Source organism: Neopsephotus bourkii, unplaced genomic scaffold, assembly GCF_033783945.1.
Source record: "Neopsephotus bourkii isolate Nb327-2 ecotype Australia unplaced genomic scaffold, CSIRO-AGI_Nbou_v1 NB_873, whole genome shotgun sequence".
Classification (NCBI taxonomy): Eukaryota; Metazoa; Chordata; class Aves; order Psittaciformes; family Psittacidae; genus Neopsephotus; species Neopsephotus bourkii.
In genome coordinates, this window is record NW_026901367.1 from 2067852 (window position 1) to 2085288 (window position 17437).

The 17437-nt window shown below is 43.7% G+C and overlaps 1 protein-coding gene across 3 annotated transcripts in view; it reads right to left on the bottom strand.

Annotated features, from left to right (window-relative positions):
* Nucleotides 1–991: 991 nt before the first annotated feature.
* The window catches only part of SPTBN1 (spectrin beta, non-erythrocytic 1), a 138619-nt gene continuing 122173 nt past the window's right edge, over nt 992–17437 (bottom strand). For all 3 annotated transcript variants that reach the window (XM_061356850.1, XM_061356852.1, XM_061356853.1), the window contains 10 exons: nt 16527–16771; nt 15798–15936; nt 14653–14737; nt 13204–13400; nt 12025–12137; nt 11368–11431; nt 5997–6235; nt 4582–4755; nt 2818–2860; nt 992–2448 (listed from right to left, as the gene is read on the bottom strand). In XM_061356850.1, coding sequence (XP_061212834.1) covers nt 2233–2448; nt 2818–2860; nt 4582–4755; nt 5997–6235; nt 11368–11431; nt 12025–12137; nt 13204–13400; nt 14653–14737; nt 15798–15936; nt 16527–16771 — 1515 coding nt within the window. In that variant the 3' untranslated portion in view covers nt 992–2232. The remainder of the gene's footprint in view (nt 2449–2817; nt 2861–4581; nt 4756–5996; nt 6236–11367; nt 11432–12024; nt 12138–13203; nt 13401–14652; nt 14738–15797; nt 15937–16526; nt 16772–17437) is intronic.

Genomic DNA, 17437 nt, shown 5'->3' on the forward strand with positions numbered 1-17437 from the left:
CAACCTAGAGTCAGTTCCTAAGCAGAAGGGGTTTTAATGAAGTCATTTTTGGGGATAACTTGCAGTGAGAGGCAAGGCAAACAAGAACAACTCTGAAGGCATGTTCAACCAAGGCATTACACAATTAAACACAAGGGGTAACCAAGTTCAATCTGTTAAACTACATGTTGTAATAAGTTGAAGTGACAAATATGGTAAGGCATCAACATTTTTGGGTGCTTTAATCAACCAAGAAGCATGTTTCATTTGCTCTTCTACTGATAAACCTCAGGTTTTTATATTGTATTAAACTTTACATTTACAAGACTAATGGTGTTTTCCTACATATTACTAACTAGACTGGAACAGGGTAATACTATAGGAGTAAAAACTCACGTGCCTGAATTGGTTAATATCCAAAACCTTTGGAAAACAAGAAAACACAGTATAGTCCATGAAAAGAATCAAGACATGGCCACATGATCAGGAAAATATCACTTGGAAACACATTAGTTTGTGGTTTATCTGTTTTCCAGCTATAATTATATTTGAGTGTATTTTAGTAATGGTAAAAAGTTAAACACCAGGTTCCTTACGTTTAGTTTTGAAACTCCTAACGCGTATGAGGGGTTCCTGAAGCTATTCCTTTTAGGTGACTCCCTAGATCACATCCAAGGTAAAGATAATTCTGGAAAGATGCTGGTCTTTGAAATGCTGACAACACTGAGGAGCTGGTGAGCTTTGGAATCACCATCGCTGTGTTAAACACACGTCACCACCACAGTGCAGCTGAGGCTGTCCCTTAAGGGAGGTATTTAATAACTGACATAAACCCCCACTGAGATTAAACCGGCAGGACAACAAGCCCTTGGTAAATTACAAAGTTTGCAGGAGGTGAAGGGAGAGGGAAGGGAAAGAACAGCAGGAAGAGAGAAAACAACCATTTCAGTATGAACTTCAGCACACAAAAAAGGAATTACATGAAGACAACAGTTTCAGTGCACAGGAGAGATGACAGTTTAAAATAACTTTATTTTTGATCCTCTTTCAAAATCATGATTTAACATCGTCAGAAACGAAATAAGAAACTTAACCAGCATATTTAGTTTTAAAAGCATTTAATGACATCGCATATATTTAACAGATAGGGTAAAAGTCTAGAGGTACAGTTCGATACAACTGAAAGCCAGTTCCAGTACTACTCTCGACTACAGGCCCAGTCATTGAAAGTTCATTCCTATTAAATGTAATTTCTGATTGTGCAGTAAGATGAAAATCTTTTCATTACAATAGTTACAGTGACAGAGAAATGCACACTATGTATCAAATAGCAAGTAATGTAGCAAAATTATAACACACAGTGCTGCAGCTGACAAGCAAGTAACCATTTGAGTAACATTACTTTTCCAGTAAATGCTTCAGTTTCACTTTTACACTTATCAATGATTTTAAGGGTTTATTATACATCTAGTCTTATTATACTTTGTACTAGAATTATCTGAAACATACAATATAATGTATTTCAGCAAAAAAAAAAAAAAGAATTGGAAATTACAGATTATTTAAAACGGTATCAGCCTGCTCATGTGTCTTGTACACCAACATTCTCATCTGTCGTACTTGATGCAGAAAAGCTTCAGGTTGTGTTAATAACCAACGCCAGGGTAGAAATGGTTTGTCTGTAAGTTAATGCAAACCCGCACTCTGTTACGGCAAAGGTAATACACTATCATTTTAATAAAGGTTAGAATTGGAATGGGAGGCTCCACTAGTCAAGACTCAGCATAACAACCTTAGATGGGAGTGAACGCGTTTGAGAGTTTGTACATTGGGCTTTGATGTGCACAGTAGATTCGAAAGCACCGCTGCCTTGCATACCAATAGCACTAGGAGTGGGTTATTTTCCAAGACAGCCTCACAAAATTGAGGAACAGTTTAAATATTAAGATCTAATCTACATTAACTTCATTTAAAAAACAAAAACAAAAACAAAACAAAACACCCCCCCCAAAAAAACAAACCCCCAAAACCTGGTCCTCGCTCTCCTGCAGAAGCTGCCCAATGCACCTCATACATTTGGAACTTTAGATTCTGGGTTTTTTTGTTGGCTTTTTATTTTAAAACGCTCTATAAATAAAAAAATGTCAATCACATTGAGGAACATGAGGCACAGAGAGTAACGTATTGGTTCTGAGCTCGCATGCTGGAATTCCACTGGAACGGTCAGAGAAGTGCAGTGTGTGGAGATGGAGTTCACTTCTTTTTACCAAAAAGGCTGAATCTTTTCTCCTTGTCTTTCTCCTTGTCTTTCTCCCGCTTGCCAGGACTGGACTCGCTGGTTATTGTGACGCTGGCAGGCAAGGTCTGGGCACGGCTGGAGGCTGGAGTGCTCTGGGTGGTCGGGGACACTTCGATTTTGTCAGAAGAGATAGCGGATGTGATGGCCTGAATCCACGTGTTCATCTCCTCCTTCAAGAAGGCCCAAAGGCAGAAAGCTGTTACAATCACGCACCCTCTCTAGTTCGCTCAGCATTGTGAAGGGGAATAGAGAGAAGTGGGAAATGAAAGGAAACTCAGTCCCTAACCCATCACCTGGCACTTACTCCTCTGGTTACACACCTGCAGAAGACATCTAGACATTTTTATCTAGATAAGAATCCCTGCTGCCCTGGTGGTGCCAGCGGGGGCTTCTGTATCTACACGTTACACACACATAGACACAAGACTGAAGACCAGGAAATTAAAGCGTGTTCCTGAGCTCCCAGCAATTGTTTTTTTCCAGTTGCACAACAGTACAGATATCACATCAGTAAGAAATCAGAAGGAAAACAAACTTACATCGTCTTTGGCTTGGAAGAGGTATTCATTGCCATCGGTCAACCTGCAAAGAAAACAACCACCGCAAATTTAGCTTGGTAGTAGTCACATCGCTTCAACTACTGCTTGTTTAGCTACTGTACACAATGAGACTGAGACACACGGGCCTTCAGAAGACAGTCCTAACACCTCCATGTACACAAATACACCCCAGCTACCCCTGGTCTGGTGTCTTGTGCTGTGACGCAGAGGCAGCCACACACACTGTGAGTGTTATGGATGTGCTCCACTGTGTCAAGAGGCATGGCAGGGTTGTGACCTTCTGCAGCTGATGACTGCTGTTTCAGGCAGATCTCTTTTGCCAAAGACAGTGTAAAAGTTCACTGGATACTTTCAGAGGACAGAAGTCACAGACAACACCCAGAGCTTTTGTGGCTTTTTGTAGGAACCTAGAAAATTCTGCAGCTGCTCTGCTGTTGTAGCTACTTGTGATGACTCAAGATACTCTAGTGTGCATTATTTATGAGTAGCTGCCTCTTCTCCTGCTGAAGGCTGGAGTCTCCCTTCTGTGCTGATTTTACTCAGATGGTTTAACTGGGAGACATTTAACAGTGTATATGAAGGTACATATTAATTAAAAGCCAGACTGAATAACACCAGATCAGGTGAACAAGGAGGAGGCCGGGTGAGTGGGAGCTGAGTTGCAGGCTTCCGAATCTTTCCCCATTAAACCAAAGCATTTTAAATTCTCTTTATGAAATGAAATTAAGTATTACACTGTAAACTAAGAGTGTAGACAGACAGACAATAGGAAGAATATCCTTATGTCTTGCTTCTTTAAAAACCAAAGAGCAGTATTTACATCATGCCCTCTAGAGATCAAACTGGACCTTCCTGTGAGAGGTCTGCCTGCACATCAGCTCTGTAAAGACCACAGCCTTTGTAGAAGAGAGCCTCTTGGATGTTTGCAACATTCCCCTCTCAACATGGAGAGGCAGATTTGCCATGACCATTTGCTGGTGAACCCTCTGGGGACTCTCCTAATGAGAATGAGTAAAGGAAACACACTATGTGCCATTACTTGAGAGGCCTGATGTGGGTGGCAGGGTACTGGGAAGAGAAGGGCAATTGATTTTTCTGCCTTTGTTTGTGGAACAGCAAATCCTCACATTATCAACTCAGAGATGCTTAAAATAGCCTACAGGATGAATCACCCAGCTGCAGGCCTGTCTTCAAGACAGCTACATTTCCCTAAATATTCCCTATATATTTGCTATAAAGCAAACTTCTGCAGATACGGACTCTATCCTCTTTAGAGGATTCCAGAAGGAAAAGCCTTATTTTTTCTTAACCTTTGAACAACAAGTTCTTCACATCCTTCAAATTGTAACTACGTGTTCTAGACCTGAAAATGTGATAGACGTCTTCAGTAGCATCCTAAGTTCACAATGAAAAGTTAAACAAGAGGCTTGATTCTGAGAAGAGCAGGACCACGAATATTAAGCTCTTTTCAATGAACTCCAGAGGAGCAGCTGAAAAGCCCAGCATTGTAAATGCAGGCTCCTGACTTCAGGCATCTGGTCTTGTTGCAGACACAACTAAAGCACACTGGTTGTTTTGATACCGTTTTGTGCTGGATAAATACATCATGTTTTAGCATTGTGAAGAGCTTGTTAACAAAGGCAGATACTGCAGTTAATATCCCTGATGGGTTCTTTGGCTGCATCCTCCCATGAATCAGTGATCACACCCACCACTAACAGCAGGATGCTCCAGGGGGTTTACCTTAGCTTGAACACATGCTTTTTCTTCTTATAATCAACCGCTATTTCACAGACCGCTTCCTTCAAGCTGACAGGAATCTCATTGTGGTAGGGGATGCCAGAAGCAGCAGCTTTGGAATCCTTGTAGAAGCCCATCTCTTGGTTGTTTATGACACAGTACACATTATGCCATGATCTTCAAGACACAGAAAACAACAGAGGTGTTTATAAATCCAATGCCCTTACTTGCAGAAGTGGAGAAACCAAACACAATTACTTCTATAAGATAATGGGGATGGGTTCAGTGTGAGGACGTGAATACAGCCTGCACTGTCCTGTCAACAGCAGACAGCAAATTCTCTCACAAAAACACAGTTTCAGGACAAAAACACTGACTTTGAGCCAGAGGGAACAGAGATTTCCAGAGCTCCCTGTGACAGCACATCAGCATAGCCCAACAGTGGGAGGACTGTTAGGCAGACTGGGCAGTTTCCATAGTCAGGAGAGACACTGAGTGACCTTTCAATAACTCTGCTTTATTGTAGGAGGAATTCTCTTTGTGCTGCAAACCAATGAATGGATTGCATGTGAGTGAAATCCTGGCTTGTGACAAATGCTCTTGGTGGCAGCATCTGCCTCATTCTCTAATACAGCTTGAAGAATCAATGATTGCTAGAAACAAGAGTCCCTGCATGTTAGTATTGGTGGCTGACACTGCCTCAGAGTAGTTCTCTGGTGTGAACAGCTAAAGTTGAACAAAAATCACGGTAGCACACTACATATCTGTGGTCTGCACACTCCTTTACCCCCTGCCAAACCCCTCAGACACTGGTGTGGTTCACCACTTGCCAGCCAACATTCTCCTTGTCAGCCAAGCCATTAAACCTGGTTTCAAGAGCTCTCTCAGGTCCGAAACGACCCCGGTCTGCTTTTCCAGTGCAGACAGAAACCTCAGCAGTTTTGCCTGTTTCAGAATGGCAGGATTGGGTCCTTAGGAATGGAATCAAGTAAGGCACACAAACCATCTTCACCCGCTTTTCTCTTCTGCACAGCTTACAGAGTAGGTGGAAAGTGCTAATGTGCAAACAGAAAATGTCAGGAGAATATGGACATTTCTAGTCTCACACCTACGTGTTTTTCTTTTCTTGAGAGCTCTGGATTCAAATCCCACTACTGCCACAAATCCACTGTGTGAAGTGGGAAAATCAGGGTATCTTTATGCCTCAGTTTTCCACCTTCCAAATATGGCTAACACTGCTTTCTCCACCACCTATCTTTAGACCTCCATCAAGTATACCATTTGACCACGAATACAGTTCCTACAACAGGAGCAGAAGCTTGAGAGGTCTTTAGGAGCTGTGAGAAGACAACAGCAGCAGGGACCACGTTTACTGTCCTACATCTTGGTGAGTTCACATGAGGCAGCGAGGACTTTACCTGCTTGAGGCTTTCTTGCTGTGTGTCTCCCATTCATGTTTGCGATGTAAGAAGCCCTCCATCTGAGCTGAAGGCATCTCCTGTGTTTTGGCTGGTAGGGTAGCAGCAGTCTGGGCCTGAATGGCAGCCTTGGCTTTGCGGTCTGCCGTTGGAGATGGAACAGGACTAGACTCTTTCGAACTTGTCCTTTGTTCTGCAGCTCCATTGACCATTTCGTTTGTGTCTGCAGTTTCTGCCACCTAAGGAACAGTAAAGAAAACGTTCAGCTCAAAGCCTCCCAGCACTGGGGTATCTTGCAGTTAATCTGTTTCCCTGCACAACGTGGCTGTGTATAAACTTTGCCTGGAGAATGACACAGGCCAGTAAGTTCTTTCTCACACTCCATGGAGACACAGAAGGCCAAGGAAATTAGAAGGTAGGAATGGATTAGTACCCATTTTATAGGTGGAGAGATGGGAAAATAAGAGCAGCTAAACATCAGTGTGAATTTTACTGTGGTTTGCTCTGCTGGTCAATTCGTATTCTTTTGTATATTGTTATGCCTAAAATGAGAGCATTCAATTCTGTTGCTAAGTACTCCAATGTTTGGGACAGTAACAATCACACTTTCTGCAAACCTAGAGGAACAGTAGAAGTTATACACATCAGCCACCTTAAGTACATTTATGGCATTACTGGGGTATTAAAAGTCCATAAAAGGTATTAAGCTAGGAACCAGCAGAAAAATCTGTCAAAATTACCCAGGAGCATTTACAAAAACCCATGCAATTCATTTGTTTCTGGAAAAGCTCCTTTCCCCATTCCCCTCGGGACACAACAAAATCAAAACATGCAGGAATTAGAGAGATTACACCATGCATTTCATCTCCACCATCCCAGTTAGGATATTGGATCTTATAGAGACAAGGGAAATGAGGTCACGTGTCAATTTATCAAGGTCTGTTTCAGACTTGCGTTATTAGGTGGATTTGGATTGTTGTTAAAGGAACTGAAAACCACCACAGTCACACAACATCACACAGCTATTTACCCCCAAACAAAGACAGAACCAAGGCCTTGCCCATCACTTGCTTTGTTGATCGCGTTGCCTGTCGCACTGTGATCGAGATAGCCTAGAGAGCAGCCATGATTCCAGCAGCTCTGACTGGTCAAGCTGTCGACGTCTTCAGGAGCCATTCATCCCAAAATCATTTAAATTGGAATCCTAATGGCTATAAGCTTTTGAAATGCAGCTTGGTCCCAGTTTTTTGGTTTTTCTTGTACCATTACTTTGACATGTAGAGCCATAGGCAGCAGCTCAGGAGTTACACAACCAGTGTGTATTATCATTATTATGATTATTAGCAAGTTACTAAAGCTTAGTGCTGCTAATGCTCTAGTAGATTACAAACATTCTGGACTGGTTTTATGCAGACAAGCAGGTATTTGTGAATGGCACAATAATTAGACATTCCCACTTCTGCACATGGCCTGGACAATTCAAAAGCAGCCGAATTATTATGCAACAAACCAAATTTTGCCACTCTTTGCTAGAACTTCTCATACCTGCCAAGTAAATGTCATTGTACTGCCCACCTTTGTACCTCATGTATTGACCTAGGAAGAGCTAAGTGCCAACTTGCTATGAATATGGGAAGGGTTGGTTAACTGCCTTTAAGCAATCTAAATCTCCAGAGTACAGACACTACACCACTGAAACAGGGAAAGAATCACAGCTCACATTCCGCTTCAGTCATAGCTATTTTACTCTGTTCCTACAGACATGTAGCCTAGGTTTGTAAGAGGGAACCTCTGCCCTGCACTGTTATCCAGTGGAAGCAAAAATGAATGACACAGCTTCTTCACAATTAGGATGAATCTAAGCCATCAAACCTCACTATTTGTATCCAAATATAACAAAAATGCTGCATTGATGGGGAGAAAGGGTAAATAAATAGATGAACTGAAGACCATCCAAACACTGCCAGCACAGCTACTATAACATAAGGAGTGAAACAACCAACCAATGATTCAGCAATAAAGCTCAACTGATCAGTCATCACCAGTGCTGGTCACTGGTGGCCAACAGGTCATGTCCAAGGATAGCCCTTTCCAAAGCTTCCTGATCAGTGACAGCTCCTGAGCTTCAAACTCTGTTTTTCAACTGGCTGGATCCCCTCTGACATACACAAACCCTTTGTTCCCAGCAATAAGGAATTACATAGACCGCAGTAACTCATCTCAACAACTTGCATCAGCTACCCACAAGTAGCTGTTACCTAAACTGATGCTCAAAGTAGCATGTTTTCTGTAGTGATACCAGCAAGATGTGAAAATACGACTGATTTGGGGGGCCTGTAGCTACTAATCTTCAGTAAACCAAACCAGTTTCTAACAGCAGGCACTGCACAGCTACTGAACATGATTGAATTGGAAACAACGTGTAATTCAGCACTGCAATCTGCAACCCTGTGCTTTTAGAAGATAACTGCCAACTTTAATCACATCATCACACCTGTAACTTCTACTTAAAACGCTCCTGATTGTAAAAGGGCTATGAAAAGCTTTTCTGAGGTTCTTTCGGGTTTTATTTCCTTTTCATGTGTTATCTACAATTAACAGAAAACAAGCAAAATAAATCTGGATCATAAACAGCTCTGCAAGAATGTGTCATGAAAAATGGAGAATAAAACAGGAGCTGAACAAACTTTAATGGAAACGTGCATTGGGCATGCAGAGACAACGCAACGGAGGACAAACATTAATAGCAAACTGTACTGTTACAACAAAACAGTTACCACAAACATGGACACAGGCTTCTTAATCGTGACTGAGAGGTTAGTTGCAAGTGCTTTAGTGGCTAGAGACTACTTTTGAGATACTGAAATGGGGACTACAACATGCAACAAGACAGCTGGTGACAATGACTGGAGATATTCCCTCGGTGCCACATTATATTCAGTTCATCAAGTTAAGTCTCTGCACCACAGCTTAAATAATAGAGATGCTATCTGCCGTTTTCAGATGCAGACAAATGACAGCCTTCCTATTGTTCTGGCCATTTTAAAAAGTGCCATTTTAATGTTTTGAGCCAGTATCACAGGCTATAATAAAGAGATGAAATCTTAACACTTCTAGTGCCTACAATGATGACCTGAATCGATCACTTAATGAGGTTTTCTTCATCATAAAGTATAATTTTCATCTATAAGTGTACTAACACAAGGAAAAAAGTGTATCTATCTATAGAAATTACCTTTACAGACTACTTTATAGCCAGAATACATCTGAAGGCTTCGCAGATGGTGGAGTCTGAAGCTACAGCTATACTACTCTGAGAACTGTCACACTCTTACAGGCACAGAGAGCCAGCACTGGTGTGGGTAGTCACCAGATCATCTCCATAAATCTACATGGAGTTTTTAAAAGCATTAAGAAGCTCTATGTGGTTATCCTGACGGAAGAAAAAAACACATGCATCATGAAGTGGAAAGACAAGTTACAGCAAAAGTACAATCACCGAAGCACACCCTTTCCATCACCTTCCTCCCTTTGCAAGCTCAGCCAATACAGAACAATTCAGCTGCACTGCTCAGCTAGTTGGCAGAAGTTGAGATTCTGATCAAGAGCAGCATTATCTTGTGCCTCAAATGAGAGGTAATACATAATAAATATACGGCTGTGTACACCTGATGTGTTGCAACACTTGGTTCAGTGAACTGAGCTAAAGAGCTCTTATGGAAGCCTGAAGTGCAGATGGCGAAGATGAACGTGAAAATGTGTATCATGTCATAAAATGAAAACTAACATGAGAAAGAAGCAAACAGGGGATGTGTAAGGCTGTGGTAACCAAGATGCTGATGATGATCTGCAGGCCACCTCATGTTCCTTGCTACAACTCTATATAATGTCATAAACATTAGAAGGTACATGAGAGAGCTCACTTCATAATGTAATAGTAAAGATGAACCAAAAGGCTTTATTTAAAGAGAAAGGCAGGATTGCTTAGTATCCTAGAGCACTGACAGAGCCTGTGTGCAGACCCAAAGTAACTGGGCTGGGCCACCTGAAAGATAAACTTACACTGAAAGGCATTTCCTCCTGGAGCCCTACACTGGGACCCACGTTTCCTTTGCGGTACTGGCAAGAGCTCTAAACCCCACTGATCTGAGCCTGCCAGGCGCCTTTCCTGCACTTAACACCCCTCAGAGACAGCCTCAGAAACAGAAGGAAAAGAAGTGTCGTTTTTCTCACCACTCCAGGCATGAACTGAAACAAGGAGGCTTTGCAGAAAGGCAACAGAGAGGTAGGCGCTCAACTACTGTGTTGTGTTAACTATATATACATATGTACTGGCATTTGTATGGCTGCACATGAAGATTATTGGCATGTATCCTGACTCCCCTATCAAGAAGGAATGAGTAAGGCATGGACCAGTTAGCCTACATGATTCTATGATACATCTATAGAAAATCAGGAGCTGGGATCTTAGACCAATGTGTTTTATTTGGTTTTTAAAGAAAAGCATCACAACCTCTCCATAGGGGTCTGCACCCTGCTCTCATTTATACCTCTGCCTCCCTAGTGTCAGTAAATTGAATTGCTGTAAATTGGACAGGACCAAGGCAAAATAGGGCCCCAAAATAGCTATTCAGCAAGACCACAACTCTTCAGGAGGACTAAATACCAAGATAAATCTAATTTTTCACGGTTTATTTCACGTTTATTTTTCTCTGCAGTCAATGAGTCCAATTCTGCATGGAATGTTATACAACTAACCATAAGGCTTTTATTTGTCAATAGTTACAGCTCTCCCGTCCCCCCCAGCCTCTCCTGCTGAGCTCACTTGCAGGGGTAATCTTTGGCCTTGTAAAGAACTCGCTTGCTAATGCAGCTGATTTAATAATGTTGCCGTGCTGAAACCTGTTAGTATAACTCGATGCGTCATACCTGTCAGGTTCTAGTTCTCTTCTTCATTATGATGTAATCTCATTAAATCTCAATTACTCATATAAAGGACGCTTTCGCTGGAAAATCTTAATACTATTAGCGACATGAAAAACTCAACAGTAAATAACATGAAATCAATGTGTCACCTTAAAGCAACTGAGTGTCAGTGGGGAGATTCAAAGAAACACGGAGGAAAGTGAAGCAAATATATCTCCAAGGGGCTGCTAATTCAATAAAAGTCAACTGATGGGAAGGAAGAGAAAAGCAGCAGGGAAATCTGAAGCCAAAAGATGAAACCAGTACCAGTAAACCATACTGACAAAAAGGTGTCTTTTGCTGCAAAGGGTTCTGTACGTCACAGTCCAGACCACGATCGGTCATTGGCTGTCCGTCTGCTAATAAAGTTTTTGTAGTTTTGGTAGGTTTGGGAGCGGTAACTAACCCGTGGAGATTCCTGGTCTGACGGCAAACCATTCTGGGAAACTTGTTCTCCTTTAGTCCCATCCCTGTTGGGAGAGACAAGAAAGAAAAGACATTGCATTGCGTTCTTGAAAGTCACCCGTCTCTTTCACCAAAATGCCATTTCCCCCCTGACTATGGCACTCCTTGGAAATTCCAGCCAGTTCTTCAAGTCCTCAGGCTCAACTGGATAAATTCAGTGTTAAAGGAGGTCAGAATGGACTTTCCTGACAGTTACCTTACAAATAAGCCTCCTCCTATCCCATAAGTAATGTTATAAATGTTAACATTCCATGGACGTGGCTTGAGATCTATTTGTGACTCATGCTCATCCAAGAGGAAAGCCAAGGTGGTTCATAAACTTTAATCCATAACACAGAAGCTGTAAAAACAGCTTTCTTACTCTAGGGCCTGGTACACCTCAGCAGCTGTAACACTGCATCACAATGAAAACACGGAACATTCCATTTAGGAGTGAATTCAGGTGTCTGAGAAAAGCCTTGTCCCCCATAAACCACCCCATCTTCTAACGGGGGTCACATTCTAAAACCACACAACCCCAGGCTCTCCTTTTGCAACACATCCTCAGCCTGAGAAGTCTGTCTGAGAACACAGTTCAGCTTCCCACATCCCAGCTTACCATTGCTGCTGGGAGTCTGCATCCTCGGCAACCTTTGGGCTGGGCTCTGGAGTGGGAGGCTGTCTCTTCCTCTCCTCTTCCTCCTGTTGTCGACGTACTTCCAGCAGTTCCAACTGAGAAATGAAATGTTTTGGTGCATTTAAAAGCTCTGCTCATTTTTCTGGGGCATTTCTAGGAACTAAAAATAACTCCAGATTTTTCTGAAACATGAATGAAACTCAGGTTAAGTGGAATCAGATTTGAAGGCATCAGTCTTGCACAGTATTAGCCATGTGAAGTCTGTTGCACTGAATTTGCCAGCAAAGGCCCACAGTATCAGAGCCTTTAACATCGAGTGGAGTGCCTGGGCAGCAGCTCACCACTGTCTGTGGTTCCTTTCTCATTCATTCTATTAGAACCCAGACAAACAAGAAAGCAGCCCAAGCTATCAAAACACCGAGAAGTGACATCCTCTTGTGTGCCTCCCATGCACACAAACAATCCAAATCTCAGAAATCAACCACCTAAATAAAACCAGCCTGGTTCTGAAGACACTGAGCAACTCCAGCCCATTCTGTCTGCAGCTGTGATGCTCAGGGTGTGTGAGAGATCAAATCACTTCAATTCTGGTGTCTAAAGTAGAACTCTTCTCCAAAGATGGCAACATGCTCTCCAGGCATTAATCACTGACACTGCAGCTGTGCTCTGAGTGCTTGGGCCTTTTTCACTTCTTATGTCTTCCCAGGGGACAATACAGCCTTGTACTGGGGCAGTCAAAACACAACAGGCATTGCTGTCAACCCCCATCCCCATCCCTGTCTCCTCACACTGTCAACCTTAACCAAAAGTCATGCTGAGTGTTTGTATCTGAGTCTTCTTCACACAGAATCCCCCTTCCTTTTTATAGCAGCACTACCTGCACGGCAGGGGACTGGAGCAAAATGCTTCTGGGTCAGCACTCCTGGGTCCAAGACAGCTTTTACTGACTGCTGAGGTCATTTATCATTAAGCTTTTCCCTTTCAGGTTGCTGAGTTTAAATTAACCAAGAGGGTTTTAGTATTGTGGGGAACATGAGCCTTCAGCCTGAGGTTGATCAATGAACTGAGATGAGGTTGGTGATGCCAGGGGTTATTCCAACCAACCAGCTGGCACCAAACCAAAGGGGAATGGCCATGGAAGCTCCTCTCCCCCTCACGCACCGTGGTCAGTCGCTCCAGCGCTGCAAACCTCTCATCCCAGGTAGCTGCGGACTTCTCGAAGGCTTCGTGCCGCTTGATGAGTTTTTCCACCTCATCAACACTCTGGCCTATTTCACGACTGGAGAGGTAGGGCTCCTGCCCCAGCAGCCAGGCCTCAGCCACGCTCGCGTCTCTGGAGAACTGGTGTACCTCCAAAACTGAGCCAAGAGAGACAGGAGTCAGCGCCGTTCAGGTCACAAACCGCACAGGAAGTCATGAGGCATCTTCTGCATATACCTAAACACAGCTCAGGGCAAAAGTAAATGCACGTGGACAAGTACTGTCCTTAACCAAGCTCTCTGAAATCAATCACTTTGAAGGCAGGAATTTATCCTGTTGGCTTTGCTTTGAGGAAAACTAATAGTGAAGTCCCACCTTCCCTTCTACAGACTGTATTGCAGGGGGGTTGGACTAGATGACCTCTGAAGGTCCCTTCCAACCCAAGCTATTCTATGATGCTATGACTTTGCAAGCTCAGTGTTTCCTTTTTGTTCTAATCTGCTGTAGCCTACTAATTTCAGAGTACAAAGTCTGCTCTCTGCTGATTCTCTTCCTCACTGCCCTGTCTGCAGAAGAGCTGTAGCAGACTACAGTAGACTGCAGGCTGTAGTTCCCTTTAGCAAGTGGTATTTCTGGACTTGATGCTTGACTACAGTGTTACAGTTCCAGGTTCCCTTCCTTTTCTGTCTTCACACCTGAAAAATACACTTCCACTGCTTTTGTGAACAGGATGAAGCACCTTTGATGAATAATATGGTAAAAACACCCAACCCAAGGAACAACTGCCCATGTTACTGCATTTCCTAAAGCCTCCTGAGGCTCAGAAGCAACCCAGAACCCCACAAAACGACTACATGCCACTGTCTGTTTTGAGATACCGTACAACTGCCTGCTGCAAAGGCTCCAGTCTGTACATCAGATGGGGATTATCTTGTTAAGAGCATCGGAACTGGGCTGTTGTTGCTGGTGTGAAGCCTGCAAACCCCTGCAGTGTTTCAAAGTACACCTTTTGTCAGTGAAGCGCTCACCAACATTCTAAGCTCTTGGATAACACAGATAACATGCTATATGCATAAGGCAGCAGGGCTTTACTTCTCCCTGTTTTTCAGTAGTGCCTCCTTTGTAGAAACCCTGTTGGAATGTGACACTTGCAAAATACAGTAGATCTATTTCACCTCGCTCCAAATTTGATCATACAGAGCAAGGCCCGTGCTGCAGGTTTCTCGGTTTCAAATTCTCCTCTATTTTACAGTCCCCAGGTGTGAATCTTGCTGCCATCACAGTGCAAACACACCTTCCAGCACTGTTATTAGAAAAACAAGGACCTGCAGGTATTTTCCACACTCAAGAAGACATGGGGAAGTGAGAGGAAGACACGGCCCTGCCCAAGAAACCCAAGCACATCCTTACTCAGTCTCAGCCACTCCCATCTGTCTTCCCATTTGTCGATCATTTCTTTTCTCTTCTCTGTCAGCTGCAGCAGCTTTTCCTTGATCTGGATGGAGAGGAGAGAGCAGGACCATTACCCAAGCACAGGCTCACCCACCGCACCGTGCAAGCCACACTGACACAAGACAAAACACATGGTGCTGGGCTGTCAGGAAGTGACTTAACCATGCAGACAACAGCTGCTTTTCTCCTCTAAGTATAAATAAATATGGCATTTGCATTGAAATACCACATTTGCATAAGCATCCGGTGTCTGTTCAAACCCACTGTGCTAGGAGTAGTTGATAAAAGAAAGTGTAAGAGGCAAACAAATCTAAATGTGCAATCACGTCTTTCATCTCCTGTTCCTGTTCTAGCAGGTAATGCAAGATGTGCTGCTCAAGGATGCTACAGGAAGCCTGCAGGTACCTGTGCTAACAGCACTGACACGCAGCAAACACCCCTGGTTATTCTCAGGGTGAATACTGGCTCCCAAAGCCTCCCAGTGCCTGTGCAAATGCTTCCCCAAGGATTCCCCACAGGATCCTCTGTGTGTGATGCAGACACAGACAGCACCACCTCCCTGAGTGGGCAGTATCTAACATTTAATTTCCTCCCTCCATCAAAGGGAGGCAGGAAAAGACACAGGTCAAGCCCCTATCCTCTGGCCTAGACAAATCAGAACATAAATCAAGGCCTTTGACTCTTAATATTCCCTGGATTTTTGACTCTTAATATTCCCTGTTATAGATAAGCTTTCTCCTGCTCCCTCTCCTAGGAGGCCTCTTCCAGTTGCCCTGTACAAGAAGAAGGCCTCTCCTCTTGCTCAGGGAAGACATCTTCCCCAACACAGACATCCCAGAGCTTCCTTTATGCACAACTGAACGCAACAGCTTCCTTGCACTTCCTGGACTGAAAACGATACTTCAAATTTAGGTGCCATCCCTGCTACCCACCATGAACTCACAGAGTTAAATCACACACGAATGTCACAACAGCAAGTAAGTGCAACAGTCCCTGGAGTGAATTACAAACAGCTTATTCATCTGTAGGTTACACAACACCAGTTTCTCCAGCTGAACCCAGGCAGCTCACTGCAACGGTTGGGTGTTCAGCAAGCACGGTACCTCCTCTGATGCATAGTGCTTCCTTGCCAGAAGAGATTTGCCGAGCTCGATGCAGGTAGTAAAGCTGTCATTCCGGGCATCGATTTCTGCTTTGATTCCCTGGTGATTGTTCATGAGGAGTTCAACAGATGAAACGTCCCTGAAATGATCAATCCAGGGCTCAGAATCATGCAATGCAGACTGAGCGGTTGTTACACTTACAAACAACTAGCACACAACTGTTCAACAAGGAGATCAGTGCCTAGACTGTGTCTGTAGCTCAGGAAGCAGGATTGCTGCATGGAGACAGGCTGAGAAAGCTGGGGCTGCTCAGCCTGGAGAAGAGAAGCTGCATGGAGACCTCAGAGCAGCTTCCAGTGTCTGAAGGGGGCCTATAGGGATGCTGGGGAGGGACTCTTCATCAGGGACTATAGTGACAGGACATGGAGTTATGGGTTAAACCTTAAACAGGGGAAATTTGGGTTCAATATAAGGAAGAAATTCTTTACTGTGGTGAGGGTGGTGAGGCCTTGGCACAGGCTACACAAGGAAGTGCCCCTGGCAGTGTTTAAGGCCAGGCTGGGGCTTGGAGCAAGCTGCTCCAGTGGAAGGTGTCCCTGCCCGTGGCAGGGGTTGGAACTGGATGAGCTTTAAGGTCCCTTCCAACACAAACCAGGCTGGGATTCTATGAAATATTCCTCAACTGACCTGCAGCCTTATCTTCTAATGGAGGAGAGATCCTTCACATACCTTGGCTTTTCCTGGGCTTCTATCTGTCGGATAACATCTTCCATCCAAAGCATGAGATCACGAACCATGCTGAAGAAGCGGAATTTGTCTCCTGTATCCACCAGCCTCACCCTGCGGCCCTCACAGGCATCCAGCAATGCTTTCCATGCTTCCAGGACCTCGTTTTCCCTCTTCTGGATGTCATCAGCTTTGTCTCCAGCATAAGCAGCCTGAAGGCGTGCAGCATCCTCCTGCAGCTGTCTCACCTGGGGTTTGTATAGGAGAGAAATGCATCAGCCTTTGAACACCTGTATGGGGACATGCGAGCTGCTGCTTCACCTTCCTGAAGTCATTGCAAATATATATAAGCCTGAAAAGGTTTGTTCTATGATAAAGTCAGTGCATCCCCAGGAGAAAATTTCTTAGAGGAGATTGTGGGGTCAAGGGGCTCCAAAATAGCAAAGATTTGTCACTGCCAAAACGGGTGCAAATAGAGGTTGTTAAATGTCAGAGCACAGGGGACCATTTTCATCATCAATTCTTCTTCCTCTCACACAAGTGACAATGCCACCACTGTGGAACCCCTGTATCAAACCCACTGCTCTACCTGCAGAGATGACTTGTCAAAAATGGAGATAATGCCTTCAAAGACAAGAAAATTGGGGAATCCAAAGATCCTCCTACTGTTAGAAATCTCTTTTCCTTTCAAACGCTGTCTTGGGACATCAAATGCTATTTCTCGACTGTTTCACATACTTTTCAAGACAAGAAACATTCTATTAGCTCTTATCTAATAATGTTATCTTTTACTTTTGAACATATTAAACACCTTTTACCTACAGTGACAGAGATCAGGCCATTATCATAATGATCCATCTTGGTGCTCAAGCTGTTTCACCCAAACCTGATCCTAAGTGCTTCCACCACAGCTT